Source organism: Aedes aegypti, chromosome 3 (assembly GCF_002204515.2).
Source record: "Aedes aegypti strain LVP_AGWG chromosome 3, AaegL5.0 Primary Assembly, whole genome shotgun sequence".
NCBI classification, from domain to species: Eukaryota; Metazoa; Arthropoda; class Insecta; order Diptera; family Culicidae; genus Aedes; species Aedes aegypti.
The window spans coordinates 74,753,502-74,776,948 of NC_035109.1; the positions used below are offsets into that span (position 1 = coordinate 74,753,502).

Sequence of the window (23,447 nt, forward strand, 5' to 3'; positions counted from 1 at the left end):
TGGTGTTCGGAAAATTTGTCTAGAGCATCGAACTGATTGCTCATTTCGATACAATTATTCATTTCACCCTTGGAAGAAAGTTCGCATTCCGGGGAAGCGTCCTTTCTTCCATTCTTGCCACGTGTAGTGACAGTTTTAAAACCCACTTTTTTGGAAGGAAGTAGTGAATTCAGAGATTCACCCTTCCTTTTGTTTGTTGTTGATACCATGTTTAATTAATAAACGAAAGAAGACGTGACCTTCGAAAGGTTTTTTCCCAAGACGGTGTCCAAGTAGGATTACCACCGCTAGCTTTCGCCAACGGGTCCAACGAAAAATCGAAGGCACGGGTCCAAACAAGGATCGTAAAGGGATCAATAGTAGAAAAAATAGTACTGAAAAGTACTGTTTTAGTAGCACTGAAAAGTACCGTTTTTAATTTTAGCACTGAAAAGTACTGTTTTTGTAGCACTGAAAAGTACTGTTTTATTGCTTTAGGTAGTTTTTAAGAAAACTTCCAAGAGCAGAGAGAATTCGTGTACGCACAGCACGAAGGTACGATGCGCACTGCTTAACACATTTCTCATTCTATTGAAATATCCATGTCATCCAAGACAGACCAAAAAATTACTCTCTTGGATGGAATTTTGAAGACATTTCTGAGAAATTATTGATGAAAGATTATTGAATTCTTACAGTGAACCCTTATAGAATTTTTATATAATTGTCCATGTGGAAATATTTTGAAAAACTTCTTGGTAAGTTTCTTTAATTATATTGTATTGAAAAGTCAGAACATAATTCCTAGAACAATGAAAATGTATAGAAAAATCAAGCTCACCTAGATAAATCCTGTGCCACCCGTATGGGGAAAAATTTTATTATATACAAAGCAAATGATAATTGTTAATTTTAATCATGGTCCAAAGTTTCATGTTTAACCCCTCTACCGGCAGCTTCATTTTTAACCGCTAAAATATATGCAAATCGCGATAAATTTATTGTTTCTCTATATGTTTGCACCATTTTTTCACAAGCTCTCAAAAACTCTTCTAGATTCAGAATATGTGTCGATATTGATTATTGGTCATCTGGATCCGGAGATATTCCAAAACTCCTTGGGGGACCAACGCGTAGCCATAACTCGCTTAAATTTTTCAGGCTACAGAATTTTTATCGTATTCAGATATTCACTCCTCGGAATGATTGATTGATGCGAGTGTGTTGTAAAAAATGAATCAATTTGGTGCAGCCGTCTTTGAGTAATGAGCATTTATGTTACTGGTACCACGCTGAACAAATGAAGATCTTGAAATCTCTAAAAATCTCATCTCGTAATTTTCAGATTTCTCCAAGAATACTGAACCGATTTGTATATTTTTTTTTCAGAGTAGCTCCTTATTACCTGGCATTGTATAGTACACAATTTATTTTTTTTTGATTAATTGTCCAAAACAAATTTATTGCCAAAGACATTTTATATAAAGAATGCCGGTCCCCGAAGGAACACCGGAATATATTCAAAACTAGATCACCAATGATTAATACCAACACGAATTCTCAAACATGGAGAGTTTTATAAAACTTGTGAAGAAATGGTGTAAAAATATCAAGAAACAAAAAAAGTTATCGCGATTTGAATATTTTTCCAGCGCTAAAAAATGAAGCTGCCGGTAGAAAGGTTAAGGAATGCTTTATAATAAGGTTTGTCACTTATGAAAATCTATCGAAGTTTGATTGTTTATTCAAACATGTATTAAAATGCGCGAAAAATTGAGATTTTAGTTATATTTTGCACATTGTATTCAGAACTATGGGGCGATCCATTAATTATGTAAGACAATTTTCGGGGTTTTTTAACCCCCCTTCCCCCCATGGTAAGATTTTTTGTATGAAAATTCAAAATAACCCCCCCTTTCCCCATAAACCCTTACATAATTAATGGACAGCCCCTATATAGGAGTATATTGTTAATCTCCAAGAGAAAAAAACATTTTATCGTTTTTATAAAAGGGTGGCCTACCCGATCAGAAAGGCATATCAAAAAGTTAACAAAATTATAACAAGGTTTGATATTTTTATCAAAGTATGTTATATTTAGATATTTTTTTAAAATGTGATGTGAAAAAAGTTTTGAGTCGTATCAAAATTATATCAAAATGAGTTATATTTTTGAAATATATTTGGAATTGCTTTATATTAAAATTTTAACAAGTTTAAATTGCTTTTTATTTGAATTTAATGAGTATGGGGTCGTGCATAAATTATTTTATACTTAAAAGAGAGAAGGGTAAGGGGGTGGTGGGTCATTTATGGATCACCATTTCAAGCGAAAGAAGATATTGCGATACAACATAAACCATTTTTGAACCGAACATGCATGTCGAGAATTACCAAGTTTTATTTTATCTCAATATGTTTTAAATTTGATAAAATTATATCAACGCTTGATATAATTTTGTTTGTATTAGAGGTTTTTTTGTTATAATTTTTGATATTTTATCATCTAACGAGGTATACTTTTTATCAACCTGTGTTATAAAATAATTTTTGATAAAAATATCTAAGGTTGTTATAATTTTGTTATGCCTTTCTGATCGGGTACTCGCCCCTGTGACATACTTGTTTAAAGTCCACTAGGTGCCCTGTAGAATTCAGAATCCAAGATCAGTAATGCATGCATCAGTAATGGTAAACTGCTTAAAGCAATCAAACTTGCTTGGGGAAATGAACGCCCTTTATTTTATGTATGTTTAATGAAAGTTGTACACGCTGTATGTAATGAATATTGTACATGGCCTGTTTGGCGTTTTATAAAATTATTTTATGCTTCAATTGTCTTTTGAAATTTGACTTTAAATTTGCTATGAAAACAAGGCGGTGAAAGAATCTAATTGTTCAGCAGAGTAACGCAACCAGGTAGATTTTATTCTAGCAAGTCTGATTGGGAAGGACCTTTCTTACATATTAGAGTGATTGACAATAATTGATAAAATTTTTTCATAAATTCCACAATATTGTCCATTTTGTCGATACCGCAAAGATTTGTTTTTGACCTATTTTCTATTCCATTTTGCTGACATTTGGTATGATTTTTATCACCATGAACGTATACTGCGCACTAGTATAACACTTGAAAACCAGCCGAGGATTACCAATTGTGTTACTTAATTAGCGCGCTTTTTCTTACAAAATATGATATAATTTTTGCTGGTTAATAACAAAAATCATAACACAATTTCTTCAACGCTAAACAAAATTATAACAAAATATTTTATAATTTAAACAAAATGTTACTCATTATATTTCAAATCAAACAAAAATAAACCTCGTTTTGTTATTTAGCATAATTTAATAACAAAATTTGTTATAAGCAGCTACTCTTAAATTTGTATAACAAGTTTTGTTATAATTATATTTTTAATTTGTTTAAATTATGTTATAATTTTCTCCGTCTCTCTCAGAGTGCTTCTAACAAAAATAAAACAAAATTCGTTGTTTGTAACAAATATCGATATAATTGTGCTACAATTTTGTTGTACTCCACTGGTCGGGTATCCCGTTGAGTTGATGGAGCAAATTATAACAAAATCAGTTATAATAACTAAGACTGTTTCAAATTTGTTCCAATTTTGCTGCCTACAATAATTTTTTTTTAATTCAGTTATGGAAAATAACTAAACGAGTTATATTATTGATTGATTTGAAACATAATGAGATACATTTTTGTTTAAAGTACAACATATTTTGTTTCAATTTTGTTTAGCGTAGAGCATATTGTTTTATCATGTTTGTTATTTTAACGGCTAACCTGCCAACATTACAACATATTTTGTTAGAAAAAATGCACAGTGAGAAACAAAATCTGTTACAACTCTGTTTTTATCTGTACAACACTCGTCGGGATTCTTGCGAGTTTTACTGGTTTCATTACTGTTGGCAATAATTTAGCTAATATTTTAATTGAAGTTATAACGTTTTTTTATGATTAAATTGATATAATGATAATTTGTATTAAACTTTGTATTAATCTCAGAGATTTTTTCTTCTTTAATCATAGGCTGTTCTTCCAAGAGAAAAGTATTTCTATATTTATTGGAATTAAGGCTTACAATAGGTTCATAGAGAGTCTTATTAGCTTAGGTAAGATGTCATTCTCCTGTGTGAAAAGAAACCAAACCTTCTGGTTGCTGGAACTATGAAATACATTAAATAAGTCGTAGACCATTTTAGTTACTGTCAAAAGCTGACTACAATGCGGAAATCTTGCTAGCAGCAATTACACTGCGGAACACGTTTTTGTCTCTAGCATAAAAATACATCTATTTACTTAATAAGGGGTTACTGAATCCCTTGCCGTTTACAGAAATATCATAGCACATCTAGTTTTTGAGATATTGGTTGTTGAAAAGGTAAAAATTGACTATTTTAGCCAACTTGCATGCAAGTTTACCAACTTGTAAGGCATTTTATTTGCTCAATTTGCCACAGAACTCAAACTTCATGTGTATAACAATACTTATCATCAAACTTTATAGTACTTTTGATGCGCAAAAGTTATTTTTTGATGGTTTAGACAAGTATTGTATTTTGCCATATAAGAGAAATGAAGAATTTTGTATGGAGACTGCAAGCATGTTGAAAAAATCGGTTTATTCTAAATTTAATCGTGAAATTTTAATTAAAATGTATCTATAACGAAAGTTCAAGTCCTCTTTTGCATGCTTCATCGATAAGATCACAAAAAAGTTTGATAAAATATACTTCAAATTAATACTTCAATAAAACCAATGTTTTCTACAACTTTGGCGGCCTGTAGCTGAAAATTGTAACGTGCTGGGAAATTTCTGAGAACGGCATTCAGTAACCCCAAATCTTCTAGAGACACATAATTTGATCTTTGAGACACGCAAAAATGTCATTTTTGTTGCGCTGTGTTACCACTAGCAGAGAAGTGAATAATTGCTAACATTTAGGATGTTCTTCGATCAGTACTGAAGACTGTTTCTTAAACTAACCCTAATGAGCAAATTATTTGTGTGTTAGTGATGATACAGTGGGATTCCGTTTTTGGCATGCTCCATTTTTGCTCTATTTGAGTGTGGATTTTATTTTACTCATTTAAAAAGCAGATCAGCTTAACTGTTACCGCATTCCAGAGCTCCATCCTCGTCGATATTACCCTTAATCTCACCAAATGATAGGGCTCCCGTGCGTGCTTATTTAATTCGAGATGTTCATATGTTCGCAACGTTTCATGAAGTCATTAAGCTCTATAGGTATCTCAAGTAGCTGCAACTTTTGTCAGGAATTCACACTTTGTGACCAGCCCACATGAGTATGCCGGTAAGTGACACACTCAATAAACATATTTTTTTTCAGATTTGGAGCAACTCGTTTGAACAAACCACAAGTTTTTACACAAGAGTAACAAGAGAGTATATGATTTAAACAGTATTGTCTCCTAACTGTTTATAGAAATTTTATTTAAATAAATTGCGTTATTCAAATAAATTTCTATCATGGTGAAATATAATCCAAAACTTTGACAGCAAATAGAGAAATTAATGACCCACCGACTCCTTTTATACACCGTTGCGTAGCATCACAATAAAAAAAACTACATTTTTTCTCAATAAGGTCATTTGTTCGATGAGTATGATTGAGAGTGTTCAAGCTGTTTGTCTGTTGTATGGGTGTGTATGTTGATTACGATGGCCCTTGTTGATCAAACTACACAAGTTTTAAGATACACCTCACAAATTTGTTCATTTGAACCTTCAGAAGATGCTGTGAAAATTTGAGCGTCTTCTCCAAGAGGGCTAAACTAGCTCCAAGTTTGTATGGAGATAATCGACACATATATGGGAGAAACGGTTCCAACTACTGATGGCGCTGTCGTTGAAGAATTTGAATTCAAAAATACTCCAATCAATATAGAAGAGCCTTGTTGCAGACTCTCGAAAGTCTTTCCGTATAGAAACATAACAGTTTTACCTTTGGAAACCATAATTCGATTTTCTCCCTGGGTTGAACATTTGGGTTTAATCTACGAGTGGCGTGAGGTGAGAATTGCCGGTATCGTAAAGCGAGGTGACAATTCTTGCCTAGAGTGAAGTGACTAGCCGTGTAAATTGAGAGACGATCCAGAATTCTATACCAGGGGTGCTTATGCTAGAGTATACTGCTTTCTTGAGGATACTGATGGAAATCTAGATATTCCTATCGGACATAATATATTTCTTGCTGGTTCGTGAGAATGTATAGTTAGTTATTGCGAATCCTGCGCAAAATCTGGCGCTTCTCAGTAAACTGCTAAGCTTTCAAAGTCGTCCTGTAAAATTCTAGCGGAGTACTGTGGATTTCTAGTGGTATTTCGAGTAGTTCTGGCAAAATATTGACGATTCTAAATAAGTTTCCAGAGGAATTTGAAAAAACTATCATACTTTGGAGAATTTCAATTGGAGGCTTGATAATTTTCAACAACATCGCAGCAGAAGCTTAGAATGCCCCCAAAATTCCTAGCGAGCTCATGGACAGATGTCAATTCCTATATGAATCCTAAGCAAGATACTGAGATAGCGAGATCTGGCAAGTTCACAATGGTTTTAAAAATATGGTTGATTAATAACATACAAGCTCAACTTCGGAAACAAATAAATAACTAACACTTTGGCATCAAAAACTATTGAATATGTATTATACCTTTTTACCTTACTAGGTGAGCGACTCTGGGGCAAGTCGGGCTGTATTCAATCCCCAAACTTACGGTGCTGTTTCAGCTGCACTTCATTGAAATCACAAAAGAAAAATGCTTCCGAATTCTTGCTAATCATTAGAACACTTAATGTTATCACTGATGATCACTAATTTTCAGCCTGTCTCACGATTTTGTATTTTTGTTCCATTGATATGTTTGTAAAAATTAAATCACATAAAGTGCAATACTCTGTCATACTCGTTAGTCATAGTAAGCGCCAAAACAACTTGTCTAGAGTTGTATTGGCCATGATGAATGTAGCATCTAGTGAACATAGATATTAAGGATATATAATCTAGTAAGCATAGCATTTAAAGATATGGAAATAAATGACATTCTGTACTCAACCCTCGTCTTATTCACTACATTTGGCGACGACCGGAGAAAACGGAAGGAAGATTCTAAAAATTGAGAAGAGATTTCAACCAACATCAACTTGTTCAAAGAAGAATTGAAAGACCAGAGGAAAAAGGTGAAATTATCAAGATTTCAAAACCCCAAATGGCTTTTTCCATGGTATGTATCAAACGAGTGAACGAAATGATAAAGTGTGTGGAAATGTCTCCAGGAAAAACGTTCTAGTCGAGAGTTTTTGAAGTCTACAGCCATTAATTCTTGCAAACGGAGACCCGACGTAGTCGGGATGAGCCTCCATGTAGAAAGTGAGACCCGGAACGCCGGGATGCGCCTCACATAAAAATAAACTGAACAAGAGGCCCGCTTGACGGGATGATCCTCTAGCGAGACCCGGAAAATCCGGGATGATTCTCAAAGTACCGCGTGTTGAGGCCCGATTATCGGGATGGCCCTCAATATTTTCCAGAGACCCGTGATATCGGGATGGCTCTCTTGGAAAGTGTTCAGGAAAAATGAGGCCCGAATTCGGGATGGCCCTCAAGTAAATGGAGAAACCTGTAGTAATCAGGATGAATCTCTGGAAAGCTCGAATTAATGGTTCGTAGGAATGTACTAAATTGGTTGAACGAAAAATTAAGTTTGTAATCAATTTTCAATTTGTGTACCAGTTGCCAAGACAACCGTTACTAGGATTGATGGTAGAGTCGATGGAACTAATTTTCTAATGTATTTTGATTCAGATCAACCAAATAGTGCCTCCATTTGTTGAAAGTGATGAAGGCTCACCGGCCATCCGCTGGGAAAAATGGAGAGAGCACTTCGAGGCGTATCTAGAATGGAAAAATGTGGTTGACCATGATGAAAAGTATAAAACGCTGATGTTATTTGGTGGCTCCGATGTACGCCGAGTAATTTCGAAAATAGAAGCAGATGGATCACACCCCATGGACAACCGTTACCGTACCGCTCTTCAGCAGTTGGACGAATATTTCATTCCACGTGTGTCGAAAACATTCGAAAGGCAACGATTCCGGCAAATGGTACCAGCACCAAACCAAAAATTGGACAAGTACGTGATTCGTTTGAAGAAGCAAGCAACAGTCTGTGAATTTGAAAATCAAACCGAGAATATGATCGTCGATCAGATCGTATCGACCACCAAAGATGACAAGCTGAAGCGGAAATGGTTAGGAAAGGATTATACGTTGGACGAGGTTCTTGCCATGGCTCGAGCTGAAGAATCTGTGAAATTCCAATTACACGCTTGGGAGGATGGAGCAGCCAGCAACGCAGCCAAGGACTTTGTTAATGTGGTACAAGCTGAAAAATCTAATAATGCTTTTCGTGATAGAAGGAACCGCCGGACAGATCAGACCAATACGTTGCATGCGAATAGATGTTTTCGGTGCGATGGCCGACACACTTCAAGCGATCCAACATGCCCAGCTATATCTCGTAGATGCAAGATTTGCAGCAAACTTGGCCACTTCGCTCGGTGTTGCTTGAAAGGTAAGAGACCATTGAAACAAAACCGTCAAGAAAATCCAATGCAGAAACAAAAGAGGTATGTACGAGAGGTAGCTGAAGAGAACAGTGTTAAGCAAGACGATAACCAAATATTCGATTTGTTTCATCTGGGAGCGGCAAAACGATTTGTATCTGCTAAAGTAGGTGGTGTTATCTTGAAGATGATTATTGACACAGGTGCGGAAGAAGACATTCTCAGCGAAAACGACTGGAAAATGTTGAAAGCGACAGGTTTTGAGGCATACGGTATCAAGAAGGGAAGCAACAAAGTATTCCATGCATACGGATCCAAGGCTCCGTTGACGGTTTTGGGTGAAGTTAACACAGACATCAGCTTTGAAGGACGAAACGTGGATACTACACTGTATGTGATTCAAGGAGGAAAATGTTCTTTGCTGTCAGCAGACACAGCTGTGAAACTTGGCATCATTAAGTTCCTGGACGTTGTTGAATCGGAACCATTCCCGCGTATAACCGGTAAGCCTTGAAACATATTTATAATTCATAATAAACTTTCCTGTATCATCTGTATAACAGTGTTTATTGTTTCGATAATACAGGAATACAAGCAAACATAAAAATAGATAAGACCATCCCTCCTGTTCGTCAAAGTCTCAGACGCATTCCTTTCCCATTGGAAGAGATGACTTTGCTTAAGTTAAGAGAATTAGAAAAGCAGGATATTATAGAACGAGTGACTGAAGCATCTGAATGGGTGTCCCCTATGTTAGTAAAGCGCAAGAGCATTAACGAAGTGAGGATAATTGTAGACCTTCGCGAAGCTAATAGGGCTGTAATTAGAGAGGTTCATCCACTTCCTACCTTAGAACAAATGACAAGGAAAATTGGAGGAAATACTATATTTACAAAGTTAGATATAAAACAAGCTTTTCACCAAGTCGAGCTTAAGGAGGAGTGTCGGTATATCACCACATTTATAAGCCCAATTGGTTTGATGCGTCTTATTCACTACAATGAATTGCCCAATATGGCTTCCAATAGAATAGAGAAAACTCGTGCATTTTCAATCATTTGTTTTTACCGCATATGCGATATCTGTTATGTGAACAACATTTTTGACTAGGAAACAATGGCTAATGTATCATTATCAAATGAGAAAAAAGTTAATTATTAAGAACATGTTGAAGCTGTGACAATTATTGGAGCTTTCTGATGCATTTACGAAATGTACCGACGACAAATTCTTTTGAACCTGGGTGGCAGAGTATGGATGTGGTAGACGTACGTGCAGATGAGTTATACTGTTGGATTTATATTTGCCAGATTTCCGTGTCGTTCCGTGTGACTGAACGGAACAGTGGTAGCCAATATGATTAGCGATCTGAAGATCATTGCGTGAAGGCTTGCAGCTAACTTGTTTTACCTTTTTTATTTTTTGTTTGTTTGTTAAAACAAAGTCATATAAAGTGCAAAATACTATTATATACGAAATTGTAGAAAGGTTCAAACGAACTCGTCTGAAGTTGTATTTACCACACTGCATTTTTTGGAATGTACGTATATGGCCTCCACATTTGTTCACATATAGGGAGTCTATGCATTTTAAACAATCTTTTATTTCCGTTCTAGCGTTCACTTTGCTGAATTGAATCTTAATTATGTGAACAAATATGTTTGCTGGGCACTCTAGATCACAATTACTGCAAAATGAGTGATCACGTGGTAATTATCCCAGATTTAAATGTTTCAATATTTTTAATCCATCTGCAGCACTGCCAAAAATATTGTATCGATAAATATCCATTCAAATTGCTTAATTTAGCCTTAAACTTAACTCATCAGTGATATCCATAGTTTATCGCCATCAATGCACTGGTGATGGAGTAGACAGCATGATGTTGATGTGATATAGAATCATCCGAATTGTATCATTGTTGACCTGTACAAATCAACAGATTTTCAGCGTTGATAGTGACAATGAGTAACTGTGATATAGTTTGCAAATTGAGTAATTTCTTCAAACAGTTTGATGTGTCGCATGATACAGATTGCAATCGTCGGAAATATATCCTTCTCCAGGATCAGGCATCAGCTCCAGAACATCCTGAAAGTACATATAATTGACCCTATGTACAATAAATTATTCAGTTTGCATCATATCATACTCCCAGCAAAAAGTCTTGAAGATTGATGTGTCGCCAAGACTGTCTTGGTAGTGTTATTTAATAAACACGCCAAGCCGTTCCAAAATGGGACGTTAACCAAAAGGAAGGACTTATTTGTCTTTGCTGTCGTTTTACTGTCTAAGACCAGAAGGAAGGACGTTTCAAGTAATACTGTTTCATATGGTATTCCCTCTTCAACAGCTAATCCAATTTCTCTCGCCGTTCCCTTACGGTACCTGCCCATCTAGTATTCATTGCTTTCTTCTCCATGCTCCCTCTTACTTCGAGCAAAATAGACCAATATGCCGGTAAACAAATTAAACATCCTTATAAATTCAAAACAAGTCGTCCAACTGAGTTTCCCGGTACAGATCACGATATTTGAATAGTGGTTTAGAGTTTTGTCTATTTTTTTTTAAATCGGATGTCAAAGAGCAATTCATACAACTCAGTCCGCAACAACAACAACAACAACAGAAACAACAATGACGACAGATCCCGGAACAAATATAAAGGGATACTCAACAACAATGAAACGGTCTTCAATAAAACCAACATAGGCAGCAAACCCACATGTAGCTATTACAACTACAACAATAACAACAAATGCAATAGTCAACAAGCAGCAACAATCTATCTTCCCCCGGATAAGGATCTTTTGGCAGCAGCGAAGGTGAAATTTTCTGGTCACTCTACTGCAAATCAACGAGGTATCAAGTTTCAACGAGGAGAAACACTAAACCCGTACCCGGTGGATCACCAGTTTCCTCAAACAAGCTCCTCTTCTTCCCCAAATTGGACTCTCGGGCCCGCTCTGAGAAACTCTTTTTCTCAGCATTGTTCGTCGTGTTCCTGTGAACGTTCGTGTTTTCGTCCGACCTGACGCACTCTACAGAGGCAGACCATGACGAAACTGGTAACGTTTCAATAGATATAGAACATAGTTTTAAGAATGACGAACTACCATCAATTTCTTCAGAATTGCCAGAATTTCAATCGCATGAGGAGCGCATCAAAAATGAGTATAATTAGTAAAAATATATTAAGCTCCTCGTTTTCAGGTATTTTGGGCACTGAAACAAGTTGGAACGATAGCATTCAAAAGGAAGACATTTTTGGTAGCAACTATAATGTATTTAGGAATGATCGGGATTTAGTTTTAACCCAAATGAAGTCAGGCGGTGGAGTTCTAGTCGCAATTTCCTCAAAATTCAATTCTGAGCTCATTGCTTCACAAAAATTTAAGGATTTTGAGCACGTTTGGGTAAAAACAGAGATCATTGGAGAGACTCATATATTCGCATCAGTTTACTTTTCTCCTGATCGAGCTACTAAGTCGACGTATGAAGTGTTCTTTAAAGCAGCCGAAGAAATCGTTTCATACTTTCCTCCTGAATATAAAATTCATATTTATGGAGACTTCAATTAACGAAATGTAAATGTAGATTATGATAATAAGAGCATTCTTCTTCCAGTGGTTGGTGAAAACGAAACATTACAATTTATATTTGAGAAAATTGCATTCCTAGGACTCAACCAAATTATTCATGTCAAAAACCAACAGAATTGTTTCTTAGATTCACTTCTAATGAATATATGTGAGGATTTTTGTGTTGTGGAATCTGTTTCTCCGTTATGGAAAAATGAAGCGTTCCACACAACGATCGAATATTCCATATTTGTACACAGTAACCTTAATCCCAACGACTGTAGTTATGAGTGTGTTTTTGAATACAATATGGCTAATTATGATAATATCAGATATAAAATAAATAGAGTAAACTGGCAATCCAATCTGAAAGAAGAAGTAAATATTGAAAGTGCCGTGCAAAACTTCTACAAAATATTGTCGGAAGTAATTCAGGAGGAAATTCCACTCAAACGTAAAAGACGAGGTTTTGGCTCAAAAAATTCAGTCTGGTTCAATAAGCAAATCATTAATTTGAAAAATCGGAAACAAAAAGCACACAAAACCTACAAAGCACATAATAGTCAAGCAAATTTAGAAAAGTATCTGCGTATTTGTGATCAACTAAATTTAACTATTTCTAATGCACTTACAGATTATAACATAAAAACCGAAAATGAAGTCAAGTCATGTCCAAAGAATTTCTTCAACTATGTCAAATCAAAGATTAATTCAAACAATGTCCCATCAAAAATGACATAAGACGACAAAGAAGGAAATAACTCAGAAGACATTTGTACCCTTTTTGCATCTTTTTTTTTCAAAAAACTTACACGAGCTTCTCTGATAATGATCGTGATTTTGGATATTTTTCATGCCTTCCAGAGATTTCAAGGGATGTTGGAGTAAATCAAATTCATGTTCAAGACATTACGACAGGTCTGAATGATTTAGATGCTACAAAAGGATCAGGACCAGATGGAATCCCACCAGTATTTATAAAAAATTTAGCGGTAGAACTTACAACTCCAATATTCTGGCTCTTCAATATGTCACTTGAATCTGGTGAATTTCCAAAGGAATGGAAAAAGTCTTTCTTGGTACCTATTTACAAATCAGGCAAAAAATTTGATATCAGGAACTAACGTGGGATTGCCATCATTTAGTGCATTCCAAAACAGTTCGAATCAATTATTAACAAATGTATTTTTGGTCAAATTAAACACAAAATAATTAATTCACAACATGGCTTCATTAAAGGCCGTTCAACTACTACAAACCTCCTGGAGTTTGTTGATTATTCCCTAATGGAAATAGATAAAGATAACCAGGTAGAGGCTCTCTGCACTGTTTTCAGTAAAGCATTTGATAGACTTGACATTTCAATGCTAATTTTCAAACTGAGTAAAATAGGTATCGAGAAAAAGCTTCTCAAATGGATTGAATCATATCTTACTGACCGGCAGCAAATAGTAAGATTTCATGACAAAAAATCCAAACCAATTCAAGTCACATCAGGTGTTCCTCAAGGCTCCCACTTAGGACTTCTCCTTTTTATTTTATACTAGTGAGCCCGGCAAACTTCGTCTTGCCATCAAGTAGGCTGTTGAAAAACGTCAAGAAATCCCCCATACAAAATGACACATCAGTCTTCTCCCGTTTTCCCGATTATTCCGGAGAATTTCCTGAACTTTTTCCTCGCACGAACACGTCGCATCACTTGTAGAGGGCAACAGTGAAAAACTTGCGACCATTTGTTGACCCGTTCTCGAGCCATTTCGTGACATACAAACACCACTCCATTTTTATTTATATAAATGTTAACGACGTATCTTTTATTCTTAAAAAAAAACTACGGATTCTTATATATGCAAATGACATGAAATTATTTTTAGAAATCATGAAAGATGACGATTATGAAATATTTCATAATGAAATACTTCTATTTAATACCTGGTGTTTTTAAAGTTTATTGAAGTTGAATGTTGAAAAATGTAATTTAATAACTTATAACAGAAAACGAAACACTCCGAATTTAACAATAAGGTTAGGAAACCAACATGTTAAAAAATGTGAGAAAATTAGAGATCTAGAAATAATTTTTGATTCCAAATTAACGTTCGTTGAACATTACAACACAATAACTCGTAGAGCTGGCAATATGCTTAACTTCATAAATCGTTTCGGATATCATTTTCAAGATCCTTATACGATCAAAACCCTTTACGTTGCTTATGTGAGATCCATATTAGAGTATTGTAGTGTTGTCTGGTCTCCATATTTGAAATCACATGAAAAACGAATAGAGTCGATTCAAAAGCAGTTTTTACCATACGCACTCCGCAAATTAGGATGGACTGTATTTCCTCTTCCGTCATATAAAGCACGATGCACGTTGATAAACATTCAGACATTAAAACAGCGACGGGAATATGCCATGGTCGCATTTGTTAGCGATATCGTTTCACAACGTATTGACTCAACTGAGCTATTATCCAAATTAAACTTTTATGCTCCTAATCGACAATTGCGTCACAGAAATTTGTTTACTTTAGATCGTTATCGTACAAACTACGCTAAATTTAGTCCTCTAAACCAAATGATGTCTGTTTACAATGAGCACTGTGAAATGATTGATCAAAGTATGCCCCGGACCAGATTAAAATCATATTTTATAAGAATATAAGAAACTATGTAACTATGTAGCCTACAAATGATTGACGAAATAAAAAAATAAATAAATAAATTATGGAAATTAGAGCCAAAATTGATATCTTTGTTGTGGTAAAAATAGATCATGGACGCGAAGGTAAGCTTATATTCGCAATACTTAACCATAACTAGATATAAGATGTTCCATACTTAATTTTTATCATTATAATAAGCAGTACAATCAGGTCCCAAACAAATTCTGAAGAGATTTCCTAGGTAAAATCACTCAGAAATAATAAATACTTGTAAAGGAACTCATGATATGAATTTGATTGATTAATCCTAAAAATCTTGGAAACATCATTAGCGAGACCGAAATGTAAATTTTGACGGTTATGAATAATATTAATCCATGTGGAATAAGAATCACGCTGATAACTAATGCAACATAAACCCCGACGTTGCGCGACATCACCTAGAACCGTGTTGCGCATCACGCGAACACCGTTCAGAACTCTTGAAATCGCTATGTTCTCCAGCCAGGCGCGCGCGTGTTTCTCTAGCCAACGTACAAAAAATCGCCGCACAACAACTCGACAACGATCGAATCGTATCGAGCAACGCACCCAGCAGCCCAGGCAATGCGATGAGAATTCATTAAAAGAGCCAACGCGCCACGATCCTCAACCAGACGTTAATACGAGCTGGTAGCCAACAGATATAAGCCGCCCCTCTTCGTCCCCTCTCCGCTATCTCGAAGACCTGTGGTCAGTTAAGCAGTGTTCCGCGTTGATACATAGAGTAGAATCTCCCTTCCCCGCCGAAAAAAAAAAATACCGGAAGATCCAATCAACGTGAACGAAAGTGAGTGCGACGAGTCGGTAAAAGCAAACGAATTAGCAGCAACTAGCAGCGAAATCACAACTGGCTGAGGGTGTGGCCTTCGAAAAAGCAAAAGTGTTAGAATTGACAGTCCTGTGTCCAGCGTGAATTTCGTGCTCGTTGTTTGTTTCCTGGTGGTGTACCGAGTGTTAATTGAGTCAGAATTCACTCACGTCAAGTTCTGTTCTGGAGATTGGGTGTTCAAAACCAAGTACGGAATTACGATTACGGTGCATTCAATTTGTAGTTTTTGGCAAACCGAGTGGATTGTACGTGCCCCGAGTATCTAGTACGTGATAACGGTCAGCTATCGATCGTGTGTCGTTTTGTGGAAGTTACTTGTCAACTCAGAAGTGTGTAGTGACTGTTGCAAGCTGTGAGTTTTGAAAGTGAGCGAACACGAGGACCTGTAATAGCCCCAAACATGTGGAAGTCCATTGCTAGTGTGCTGATGCTGCTGACGACGATGATCGCGGCGCAAACTCGTAAGTGTAAACTTGACTCCCTTTTTCGGACATTATTGATGGGAACTTGTTTTTCGAGAGGGAATGCAACCAGGGGAAGGCGGAGAATGGATCGGGGAGGGATTTTTGTGAAGGTCTAGTTCAACGGTGAAGGATTTTAAGTTCTTTTCTATAAAATTGTTTGATTATTCTCCGACGAAATTGACCCTTGCTGAAGTGCATAAATTGTTTAACTAAATGTTTAACCGTGCTATGGTGCTCGTATCCATATGATCCCAAACTCACTTTCAAAGCGTCATAACTTTCGTTTGTTACTTTCTATTGTACTGAAATTTGCTGACATTCAATCTAACATGGACAGTTAAAACTCTACATTTCAATAAAATTTGTAGGTCAATTGTGGTGGGTTAGACAAAAACAAAGATACTTCTAAGGTGCTTGGGCCAGGTATCCGGTCATTAGGCCGAAACCTTCAAAACTTAATTAGAGCAATTTTTGCATTTTGGGAAACTAGGTATCTAGAATAATTTTAATTTATTTTTGAAAAGGATTCGTTTGAATATAGGTGGTCCTTAATTACTCTAGAAGAAATATTATCTTTAATGCAGTTCAGTACGAAGAACGAAATACTGAAAATCAAGCGCGTATATGAGCGTTAATGTTTTCATCGGTGATTCTGCGTTTTCCTGTTGAAATTGGAAGGGCTAGAGTGTCCATCCCGGGACATCCCGGGACAAAAAATCCCGGGATTCGTCAAATTTCGGGATTTCCCGTTTCCCGGGATTTTATTTCTAACATCCCGGGAATCCCGGGATCCCCGAAATGTACGTAGAATCTGATGAAATCCACTAAATTTCAATGAAAAACAATTACATTTTTCCTCACTATCAACCTTATTTGATAAAGTAGAAAAGCATAATGAAAAAGAGAATAAACGAGTAATTATTTTCATCAAAAGATCAATTTATCAAGTAAACAATACATTTTTTTTTGTCTAGTTGCAAAGTTTTAATGCTTTTCTTTTCAACATTAGCCGTTTTATAAGCCTATGCTGAGATAACAATTTAAAAGTACACTGCCGCAAATCGCAAGTCAGTACCATCTGTAAAAAGTAGGCATTTAGAAAATTGACTGAGAAGTTTAATCTCGTTTTCCATACAAATTTTCAAAAAATTCCAGAAGTTTGGAACATATTTCGATCTCAATGAAATTTTATAATTTGCTTTTCACTCCGTTACCTTTCCAAGAAAAAAAAACTTAATTACAATATAAACTATTTTGTGTTAAACGATGCGGGATCCCCGAAATGTACGTAGAATCTGATGAAATCCACTAAATTTCAATGAAAAACAATTACATTTTTCCTCACTATCAACCTTATTCGATAAAGTAGAAAAGCATAATGAAAAAGAGAATAAACGAGTAATTATTTTCATCAAAAGATCAATTTATCAAGTAAACAATACATTTTTTTTTGTCTAGTTGCAAAGTTTTAATGCTTTTCTTTTCAACATTAGCCGTTTTATAAGCCTATGCTGAGATAACAATTTAAAAGTACACTGCCGCAAATCGCAAGTCAGTACCATCTGTAAAAAGTAGGCATTTAGAAAATTGACTGAGAAGTTTAATCTCGTTTTCCATACAAATTTTCAAAAAATTCCAGAAGTTTGGAACATATTTCGATCTCAATGAAATTTTATAATTTGCTTTTCACTCCGTTACCTTTCCAAGAAAAAAAAACTTAATTACAATATAAACTATTTTGTGTTAAACGATGCGGGATCCCCGAAATGTACGTAGAATCTGATGAAATCCACTAAATTTCAATGAAAAACAATTACATTTTTCCTCACTATCAACCTTATTCGATAAAGTAGAAAAGCATAATGAAAAAGAGAATAAACGAGTAATTATTTTCATCAAAAGATCAATTTATCAAGTAAACAATACATTTTTTTTGTCTAGTTGCAAAGTTTTAATGCTTTTCTTTTCAACATTAGCCGTTTTATAAGCCTATGCTGAGATAACAATTTAAAAGTACACTGCCGCAAATCGCAAGTCAGTACCATCTGTAAAAAGTAGGCATTTAGAAAATTGACTGAGAAGTTTAATCTCGTTTTCCATACAAATTTTCAAAAAATTCCAGAAGTTTGGAACATATTTCGATCTCAATGAAATTTTATAATTTGCTTTTCACTCCGTTACCTTTCCAAGAAAAAAAACTTAATTACAATATAAACTATTTTGTGTTAAACGATGCGAAAATCTACAGTGGGACTGACATGCGTTTACTTTTCATTATGGGACAATTCGACTTGGTGTTTTCCCTAATTTTACTGAACAAAAAGTGATTTCTCGTTAGTACAGCTGAAAGATCTTTGGAAGATATAATAAGAACTAATATCAACTCAATTTTGAACAAAATGCAGATGGGGCTGACTTGCGATTCACGATACTTCAGTTAATAATTTTCAGTAATTAACTTTTGATCTACATGATCTACATTATCTTCAATGATCTTTAATTGTTTCTTTGGTCTAAAGTTTTTATGGCTTTTCAAATGTTTGAAGCATTTTTTTTTTTAATTATTACTTAAGTTTTTCACATACTTTCGTTCATAAGTGTTATAGAGAATTTGAAAAAAATCCGTAGCAAACCCGTAACACAGATAAACAGACGTAACACTTAGAACAAATCTCGATCCAAATCATAGTCACGAGGACATGTACGCCCAATGCTAGAATTAGTGTATTTGGCCGACGGGCCAATAGATGGCGGTAGTGTGTAAACGTAAAACGCGAACAAAAACGATGCGAGCGCTGCGGGTGGCGGATTGGCCACCTACCATATTTTTGAATCGACCGTTAAAAAGGTGGTCGATGGACAATGATGAGAGTGTGACGTCTGTTTGTCTGTGCCCGTAATTAGTCCAGCTAAGTTTTGATTTTTGTTAGGTTACTTCATCAGAATAAGAAAGTCTTATCTGAAATGTGATTTGCTTTAATTAACATATTATTTTGAAAAGTTACATTATCTGTTTGTTTAATTGTATTGTTGAATTTGTACTTCCATTTCATTTCAACCGAAATGCTAGTTTTATTGAAGATTTGATAAATCCCGGGATCCCGGGATTTCCCGGGACAAGCACAGATTTTTGTCCCGAATCCCGGGACGAGCAAATTGGCCGGGAAATGAACACTCTAGGAAGGGCCTTCAATTTACACTGTTGTAATAATCTTTGTCCTTGTAGTCAGGTATCGTCATGTGACATAGTGATTTATTCTTCTATTAACAAGGTTATTTCAAGGTTTACTATCATAGAACCTTTAGCCTTAACAGTACTGAATGCTGACATCAAAATTTCAAAATGCTGTAACTTCGTAATCGTTTAATTGATGTTGATGAAATTTTCAAAAAAAAGTAAGAGGTTGTTTCCGAGATACGACCGCCAAGTTGACGTTGGATAACGTTAGCTTCTTCTATTTGCTGGCTTGAGACAGTCACAAACTTATGAAACATTTCTTTTGCTAAAAATCCAATTAATTTTCACACTATTTGTTGCATGTCAATTCTGATTTATTATAGACATTGTGTGTTATTATTTTGTGTTAATACAAAATAATCACTTTACATGTATTCAGAAGCTTGGGAGATTATATTGAAGAATTGTTTTTCAAATGTATTAATTCAAAATAACTCTTTTCATTGATTTTGTGGCCCTGAAAAGGGGAAATTAGGGAATATTACACAATCAACTCTTTAAAACACATTTGTTGGCTCTCAAAAGGGCCGATTGATGAATTGTTGAATTTGCGTAACACGGACACATTTTGACGGCGCACTGGTTTCAATCCTCGCCCGATGAGATTTGCGGTGCGGATGACGATGTGCGCTTCAACAAGCGGCTTTGGTCGATTTTCTTCAGCCATCTCGTACAACAGCTTGCCTCTGGTGGCGAGGAGCTGAGCAGGTTTGGAGGAGCTCTTACCAGCTCGAAAGCGAAAACAGAATGAAACCAGATTCAACGAAGGAGGAATGCTTTATACCCTTAGAATAGCAGATGATGCTCCTCCTTTCATATTCTTCGTTTTCTTATCTGGGAAATAGGCTATATGAAACTGATGTCTGGGTAAGGGATGTACAGATTAGCATTATGCTGTTATTGCAACCCGACGGCACTGCAGCAGCATCCTCGGAAACAGCTTCAAATTGCCGTATTGTCAATTATTCGTAATAAATCAATTATTGTATGATGCTATGAGATGAATTAAGAGATTATAGCAAGTATGTGGTAAACACATTAGGGAATATTATACAAATAACTCTTTAAAACACATTTGTTGGCTCTTAAAAGGGCCGATTGAGTTGTTGAATTTGCGTAACACGGACATATTTTGACGGTGCACTGGTTTCAATCCTTCTCGCCCGATGAGATTAGCGGTGCGGATGACGATGTGCGCTTCAACAAGCGGCTTTGGTCGATTTTCTTCAGCCATCTCGAACGAATTAGGGAATATTACACAATCAACTCTTTAAAACACATTTGTTGGCTCTCAAAAGGGCCGATTGAATTGTTGAATTTGCGTAACACGGACACATTTTGACGGCGCACTGGTTTCAATCCTCCTCGCCCGATGAGATTTGCGGTGCGGATGACGATGTGCGCTTCAACAAGCGGCTTTGGTCGATTTTCTTCAGCCATCTCGTACAACAGCTTGCCTCTGGTGGCGAGGAGCTGAGCAGGTTTGGAGGAGCTCTTACCAGCTCGAAAGCGAAAACAGAATGAAACCAGATTCAACGAAGGAGGAATGCTTTATACCCTTAGAATAGCAGATGATGCTCCTCCTTTCATATTCTTCGTTTTCTTATCTGGGAAATAGGCTATATGAAACTGATGTCTGGGTAAGGGATGTACAGATTAGCATTATGCTGTTATTGCAACCCGACGGCACTGCAGCAGCATCCTCGGAAACAGCTCCAAATTGCCGTATTGTCAATTATTCGTAATAAATCAATTATTGTATGATGCTATGAGATGAATTAAGAGATTATAGCAAGTATGTGGTAAACACATTAGGGAATATTATACAAATAACTCTTTAAAACACATTTGTTGGCTCCGGAAAGGGCCGATTGAGTTGTTGAATTTGCGTAACACGGACATATTTTGACGGTGCACTGGTTTCAATCCTCCTCGCCCGATGAGATTAGCGGTGCGGATGACGATGTGCGCTTCAACAAGCGGCTTTGGTCGATTTTCTTCAGCCATCTCGAACAAATTAGGGAATATTACACGGACGGTGACGGCTGTGCCGCTCGATCTAATGAACCAGAATGACCGCGCTAGCCTCCCGCATGGCAATGACAGCGGAGCACTGGCTGGTAGCGACGATTTCTGGCCGAAAACGATTATGCTGGCTGGTGCACTCAAATGAGCGGCTTCAGTTGCTGCGGCTCCGAAATGCGTGGTTCTTCGGTTCTAATGCGTGTTGTATTCGCGTCCTATTGAAAACTGAACTGAGGACGCGAATGACTCTCGAAATTTGCTCGCCGACCGTGTTCACAGTCTGACGGCAAAAAGAAGAATGAGGGAAGAAGCAGGGTGCGGTGCGCTTTTATAGTGGGAAGCGGAACCGAAAAATGTGCTTGAACGTGATTGGTTAGATAAGAAAGGGGTCAACGTTTTACGATATTTCAATAGTTTGTTGCTAATAATCAATAGTGTCCTCCATTTGGATCGACGCGTAGATAAATTTCCAATCGATTCATGGATAAATATTGAAAATCTATCGATAAATGACTGAGTTATTAGCGGTCAAAACCTGACCATTTTTCGTTACATGCTCAATTTTTCGTTTTTCTGAATTGTACCCCCATATGTTGCCGTAAGACGTTATCCAACGTCAAAAAATCCAATGAGTTTTATGTTGGATGCATTGAAAATTTCAAATCCGGTGATGGTTTTTGACTAAAGTCTAATCTCATCAGCTGTTTTAATTTGGAGAATATTGTAAACATATACGACAAATGATGAATTTGCATTTAAAGCTCCAAGTTCATAAATAAGAAAGAACTTCTAAATCACCAAGTTTAGATGAAGGCTCTATTGCAATGATTATGTCTTTATGTCAATCAAATCAATTTAACATAGATTTCTTGTTTCATTTTCGACAAAATTTCTGGCATTTCCCCATAATTTTCATTATCAAATACCCTAGGTATCCCAACAAATTTGGACCTAGGTCCAAAACCATCACCGAATTCGAAATGTTCAATGCATGAATCAAAATTATAACTCATTTAAGATTTTTCCTGGAAATTTCATCATAATCGACCGAACGATTGCGAAATTACAAAATTTTGAAACTCCGATGGCGGCACCCAGTATTTGATAGTAATTCACTATATACTATATTTGATAGTAATTTTTCCTTCTTTCTAAAGAATAGACATTGTCTTTTCATTATAAGTTCGTTCTTATTGTTGGAGATATGGCTACCTACGATTTTATGGGAGGTTTTATCTTCTTATAAACATTGTTTTTTTTTTCTAATAGTTTTGCTTTAATGAATAGTTTTTGACATCAAAGATACTGTTATTTTATCCGAAACGTTTCCTTCTTTTAAAAATATACTGTGCATATATTGTTGGCGTTGCTCAAACTACAAACATGATTTTTTTTTATTCAGCAAAGCTTTATCTTAAAATCTTCTCTTATTTCTAGATAACTGTATACAAATTATTAAATTGAAAAATCAATTTTAAAGATAGGTACTATCTTTTTTAACTCATTCGGTCTAATGAAATGATTCATTTGGCCTGACGTACTTTATCCTAATGACCCTGTACCTTTGGGTCATATTCACCCAGATTTGAGTTACTAGTTGATATTGTATCGCATTAGTTTTTTTTTACGACACTTCACACCGCTATGGTGCATTGTATTGATTCCACCAATCTTTTATCATGTTCAAATTTCTACATGCCCGCTAAACATTTAAAAAATCGGAATTTGTTTGCATCAAATAATCATCAAACTAACTATAAAAAATTCAGACGCAAAGAATCGAATGGTGTCTCCTTGTAATCAGCATTGCACAGAAATTGATCATATAATACAACATAGATTTATGCAACCATATAGTCTACTATTGATTGACGAAAATAAAATAAATAAATTGTGCAATTGAAAAGTCTCACCCTCCCAAATACGTTACCATTTGGCGCGTATTTGTAATGTGATTCGTTATTTGTGATTTCATACGTTAATGAAGATTTATTTTTTTTCTAAC

The 23,447-nt window shown here is 35.8% G+C and overlaps 1 protein-coding gene across 1 annotated transcript in view; it reads left to right on the forward strand.

Moving 5' to 3' along the window:
• The first annotated feature begins 15,479 nt into the window (after positions 1 to 15,479).
• The window catches only part of LOC5577691, a 47,483-nt gene continuing 39,515 nt past the window's right edge, over positions 15,480 to 23,447 (forward strand). The window contains exons 1-2 of the mRNA XM_021850233.1: positions 15,480 to 15,673; positions 15,939 to 16,176. Of these exons, the coding sequence (XP_021705925.1) occupies positions 16,116 to 16,176 (61 nt within the window). The 5' untranslated portion in view covers positions 15,480 to 15,673; positions 15,939 to 16,115. The remainder of the gene's footprint in view (positions 15,674 to 15,938; positions 16,177 to 23,447) is intronic.